Raw genomic sequence first — 6,000 nt, 5'->3', positions numbered from 1 at the left:
CAGTGCTGAAATAGTATTTTTATTAAATACTTTTAAGATCCAATTTCGAAGAATAACAAAGCTATGATGAAGACCAACTAACACTCAGACAAACACTTGATAGTCGTCAATTCATGGTTGTATTTCATTGTACATCATGATCATGCAAAAAAACTCCAGCATCCATGTGAAGGCTGGGGGGGGGGGGGGGGAGAAAGCGCAGCCCAATAATATATCATTACAACGCAGGGAAAACGCTAACATCGAGGGCCTCATACCAAGCTACGGCTCCTGAATCACTTTTTTAAAAATTTTGCGTATTTTTTTTAAATATTTTTCATGTCACCTATTCAACATTCTGGATGGAGAATATTCTTATTTCAAAAGATGCAAATATCATATATTAACACTAGGCTCCATCCTTACTCAGGTAGGTGCATGGTAGAAATGTGTAACTGAAACATGCATATAACTAGGTCTCCCGCTCTGGTCACAAAGACCCGCACCAACTCTTCCTCCGGCTTTCACAACTCCTCTCCACTGAGCAGGCACGATTTTATAACCACCTTGGCTCGATTACGTTCATAAATAATTTAGTCCGGATCAATGTAAGATCACTCGATCTGTAATTTGTGTTGTCTTTTCTTCCTCCCCGTCTTCCCTTTTATTTGATTTTTTTTCCTGTGTACGAGGGAGAGTGCAGAACTCCAGCTTGGCAGATTCGGCAAATTACCAAACGACAAGTTAACAGCAACAGCGACGACAACGAAAAAACTCAAACCAGTGAAACAGCGGGAACAGAGAAACAACAGAGAGAGGTACAAATAAACATCTCAAGAGCCGGGACTCGTTGGTACACGAGGGGGGGGGGGGGGGAGATATCGGAGGGAGGGGGGTTTAAGATACGACTGTCGCGAATGGATGGAGACAATTAAGCAGCACAGCAAGGGTTGGCCCCTTGGTCACAGCAGTGGTGCAGATATGTTACAAAGCCTAAACACACCACCAGGCGTGTGTGTGTGTGTGTGTGCGTGCATATGATATAAAGAGACGGCTCACAGCATTGTGGGATCAGGAGTTAAGAACACTATGATGAACGTCTTTATGTTTAAAAAGTTGTTTTTTTTAAGCAAAGGGGTAAAACTATTTTCAGCCCGTTAAACGTTTTATTCCCCGTCTCTAAAAACAGTCTCACGGCCACGGGACTAAATCCGGTACCCCCACTCGAGTGTGTGTATTCGTCAATGATGGAGAGCTACAAATATCTTAAGGAAGTACTTTAAGGAGTAGAATTAAAGCAAAAATGAAAAATATTGTTGAGGAAAAAGTTTGTAAACTAGATCGGGGTTCACAGAGATCATGGGGCGGTGTCCCAGATGCACAGGATGAGTGTCTCTTAGATACATGTACATATATTACACTTTTCTACATAGAACTATACATACACTGTATTTACACAGTGATTATAAACAAACCAGGCCCTTGCAGAAAGCAGAGAAACAGAGTGAGAGGGTTAAAAGAGGGAATGGTTTAAGAGGGAGAAAAAAGGAGAGAGGGAGGGAGGGGGGGGGGGGCGGGCAAACATGCAAAACGCAGACTCCTTCCCTGCCCCACTCGCTCCCTCCACTGCATACAGACAACACAACGTGTTCACACGTTAGCTTTAAACTTGCACGATTAAATCCCTCTTTTTTTTTTTTTTTAACTCAGCTGCTTTAAAAAGGAGCCTTGAATAAAAGGATCAGTCAGACCAACGAACAAAACAAAGGAACAAGTAAAAGAAAGGCTCCGGTCATTCACAGGAACGCAAACGGAACAGGACGTTAAAACACAACAGAAACACGTAACCTCAAATAAAAACAACCCCGCCCCCAACAGCACGACTTTCCGCTCGGTCGGAAAACAAGCACACAAACGAAAACACATAAAAAGCCTAAAGTTCTACACTTTGGTGCTTCATGTTTTTGATATCAAGTTTCTCTCGTCATCAAGTTCTCTGACTGAGCAGACTTGATTTTTTTTCACCCCTCTAGAAGTTAGATGGGGGGAAACCTCCCTACATCTTTACATCAACGTCCGGGTAACGAGCACAACACTTTCTACCCGGTAATCCCTAGAATGCCAAAAAATTTGTCCAAAATCTCAGCTGCTAACCTCACACTCCCTTTCTGTTCCTCCCTTTATTAGATAGTGAATATAAATGCTTGGTTGGGTTTTGGTGGTTTCTGGTACATCTAGTCATAATTTACACAGCATATTCATAACTCATACTCATAAACTGTCACAAGTTCAACTGTAAATCCTCTCCTCACGCAGGACGTCTCATGTCGCGCGGGCAGAAAAAAGATGGCTGCCATGGGGAGGGATAGAGGGCGAAGACTCGCCCTCCAATCAGGCGCCAGATGCATGCATCATCCCATGGGGGCGGTGTCTTGTGTTCAGCCGGCCCCCAGCAGGTCAAAGGGGGGACAGGATTGGTTGGTATCGTGGAGAGGGATGCGATCTTGCCCGGCCGGGCTCCTGGCACTAGCCACTCCACGCAGAGGACGTGCCTCTTAAACACGCTCGCTGAAAAAAACTGCCCCCCAAAACACACACTCCAGTAGACTGGAGGCTCAGGACCACTGGAGGGGACAGAGAGGGGGGACGGGGGACAGGCCTGAAAGTCAATTATGGGTCAGTTAAGAAACAGGACAATCTAAACAAATCTAGACAAGCGGGTCAGATTTGTGTCTTCTCCGATATCACCCGGTGTTCCTACACACAGGGGCTTTACAATGTGTGTGAGGAGGAGGAGTACCTGATCACTGGAGTGGTGCAGCAGGAGCTCCAGAGCAGTGGAAGTGAACGTTGAGCCACTTGCCATCGCGACGATGCCACACCCTGGTCTCCTCCGATTGGCTGGAGCGAGGGCGGCCCGTGGTGTCCACAAACTGTGTGAGCCGGATGTAGGCGATGCACGCGGCGTCCTCGCCGATCAGGTGCACGTGTGGGTTGAGCAGAGTGGTGTGCACCGGCTTGCTGTTCTTGCTTAGCACTGGATTAAAAAAAAAAAAAAGAGAGAGAGAGAGAGAGACCGCCCGAAAGCATCAAGTAAAATACTAGATGGATGGATTTTGAGGGTTTTAATTGTAGTTTGTTTGCGCTTCTTTTCTGTATGTTAAGTTTACATGAAAGGTACTTAAAGTCCGATTTATTATTATAATTGTTACAAAAAGATACTAGTCCACAATTAATGGCTGTTCAAGCTAAATGGGAGAAATATAATCATGTCTTCGTGTAACCTCTGTGCTGCACAACATTTGGAAGCTGAAGTACTAAAATATGAAACCCCATCAACTGCTTTAAAGAGGACGAGGGAAAACTTTAAGTACATTTTAAACCAATCACCGGCTCCAGAGAGAGCCTTTCGCTTTCTCACATTATCTGAAGGCCACCGGCCATCCTCCTGCATCCTCTCCGCTAGATGCCACTAACCCTACACGCTGGACCTTTAAGATATTTATCAGGAAAAATGCCAAAAATATTGCTAGTGACAGAATTTCAGATGTAAATGTTTCTTTATGTTGACAATAAACTGAATATAAGTTAGTTTGCAGCTATTTTTCAGACAAAACAAACAATGTTGTCACAAAGACACGTTGGCTCTGTGAACATAGGAGTGACATGTTAGACCAATTAAATAATTAAGTATTTGGCAGATGGAAGAAAAATGTACTCAATATTTCCCCAAAAACAGACTATACTTCCTGGTGATCTTCTGAGCCCAAGCTTCACTTGGCTGGTGTTCTTGGTAGATTTGTGTGTGTGTGTGTGTGTGTGCACGAGGAGGTACTCACAGTTCTCAAAGTAAAACTTGTGGAAGTCCATGCCCTCCACCAGGTTCCCCAGGGCCTCGGGTTCAAAAGAGGTGAGTCCAGGATCACAAATCCTCCTGAGAAAGAACAGCAAGAGAGAACCGGTGAGAAGGTACGAGTGGGCGCAGAGACATTAGAGACGAGAGAAACGGAGTCTAGAGAAGACAAAGCGCCGACGTAAAGACCGCTCTAATGAATCCCATTAGATCATCACATAGACATCACTTCTCTCATAAAGAACTGAGCCACGTGCTGCTTTTCTTTATACAGCTGTACTCACGTGTAGGCATCGAAATCTCCATTGTTGATGGCTTCAATCAGCTGCTCCGTTATCTTGATGATCTCCTGTTTACGAGCTACAGACACAACAAGAGAGACAGACGGATGGTAAATGGTGAGAAGGCCGTTAGGAGGTGAGGCAACACTTAACTATGTGGTGGTTTTGCTTGATGACATTTTCTCTCATCACTTCCAGCTCCTGCCTTCCCCTCAGGCTCTCTCTCCGTCTGTGGCTACAGCTCGACTCTCCTCTTTAACCTCATCACTCAGTCCCAAGCAGCTCAGCGACTGCAGCTCGACCTCATCACTGTCTGTCGCTCCGCTTCTCACCTTCTGCACGACACGAGGACTGACTAAACACTACTCTCTGCTGTGTGAGCACACACACACTGCCACCCAGACACGAACAGAAGATCCTGCTAGTAAACAAACAGAGCAAACTCAAGAACCACTTACTTACTTTTTAAATGGAGCTTTCAAACACAAAGTTTGATATATGACGACAACGGAGCAAAGTCGCCGTGCTTTAGCAGGATTGCTCACCGAGACAACTATCCACTGATAGAAAGCTCCAGAAAAAGAGAGTAAGTGGACTTTGAATCAAGATTTATAAGAATTAAGAACCAACCATGACCTAATTTCAAAACTAAAATTAAATTACATGTCTATATTTTGAGGTATAATTACAGCTGCCTCCGACGAGGTTTACTAATAAATAAATAAAATATTCCATATAATTCCTGTCTCCCACTAAACAAAACTATAGGCGTGCACATTTTTTCTTAAATTGAGTATTTCCTGACATTAGTGAGGATTCTAATGCTAGAGTAACTTTTCCACACACAATTTAAAACATCAATGAAACCAAAAGAAACATTTCAACACTACATAACTGGCCTTCAACAAAGAGCAATCTTAAGGGAAAGGTTGGAGATATTCTATATTCTTCTATCGTCACTAAATCTCATCAAAAAGACCAAAACCAACAGTGAAGCGATCCGACCAAACATTGTGCCACGGAGCGCCACAGTCGTCCAAAAACGGTTAAAACCGTTACTGAATATTGGCACCGTGGATCAGTTTGACTCAATCCCACACAAACTGTCCTGCTGGCTTAAATACTCAGCAGAGCACGAAATGTGTATTAATCCACGGCTGAAAATAGTCCCCAACAAACGCACCACGACATCCTGTTTCAGTCGGGGAGGAGTCAAAAAGTATTGAGACCAACTGAAACATTGTTGGTATTGGTCTAATGGTGGAACCATAAAAATATAAATACATCTTCTGTCAAGTCATTTGACCAAGTGATTCTTTCCTTACAGTTAATATAAATTAACTCTTTCAAGACCTGAACACGTATAAAACCATGTCATCGATCCGATACATGTGGAGTCATTCGCCTCATTTCAAGTCTTCAACACAGGAGAAAACGAACCAAGAATAAGTAAAACTTTTCGTGAGATTCTCAGGATGACTCGTTACGATGGATATTATCTGCAGAAAACTTTTCATTTCAGAGATGAAAGGTTGTTAGTGTGCAAAAGCCACAGTGCGTAGACGACAAGGAAAGCGTTAGTCGGGTTAGTCAAGACTGTGTTCTTACTCTGCTTCGTGTTGCTTAGAGCAGCGTTGCTCCCTAGCGGAGCGGCAGGCATGGAGGACTGTGAGAACTCAGAGTCAGGGCAGGAGCCGTTGCCCGTGCTGTTCCATGCCATGCGCTTTACGTCATGCGGTGGAACTGAAACACACAACGGATGGTCAACAAACACGAAAAAATACACATGGGCGGATGACAAGTTGACAGAAACGTACATGTGATCATACATACACACACACACAGATCATGCAGTAAAATATGTGACCTAACTGAACAGGAGACGAA

General features: G+C 44.0%; 1 protein-coding gene across 6 annotated transcripts in view; it reads right to left on the bottom strand.

The window, feature by feature from the left end:
- The window catches only part of LOC142952019 (calcium/calmodulin-dependent protein kinase type II subunit gamma-like), a 30,381-nt gene continuing 24,381 nt past the window's right edge, over positions 1 to 6,000 (bottom strand). For 4 of the 6 annotated variants that reach the window (XM_076093982.1, XM_076093983.1, XM_076093984.1 and 1 more), the window contains 5 exons: positions 5,722 to 5,856; positions 4,117 to 4,192; positions 3,819 to 3,913; positions 2,780 to 3,016; positions 1 to 2,603 (listed from right to left, as the gene is read on the bottom strand). In XM_076093982.1, coding sequence (XP_075950097.1) covers positions 2,784 to 3,016; positions 3,819 to 3,913; positions 4,117 to 4,192; positions 5,722 to 5,856 — 539 coding nt within the window. In that variant the 3' untranslated portion in view covers positions 1 to 2,603; positions 2,780 to 2,783. The remainder of the gene's footprint in view (positions 2,604 to 2,779; positions 3,017 to 3,818; positions 3,914 to 4,116; positions 4,193 to 5,721; positions 5,857 to 6,000) is intronic. The other 2 variants (XM_076093985.1, XM_076093988.1) reach the window with 1 other exon arrangement.

This window comes from Anarhichas minor, unplaced genomic scaffold (genome assembly GCF_050575085.1).
Source record: "Anarhichas minor isolate MPS153535 unplaced genomic scaffold, ASM5057508v1 ptg000017l, whole genome shotgun sequence".
NCBI lineage: Eukaryota > Metazoa > Chordata > Actinopteri > Perciformes > Anarhichadidae > Anarhichas > Anarhichas minor.
Note: the sequence above shows the minus strand (reverse complement) of the source record. Positions and strands in the feature narration are given on the sequence as shown.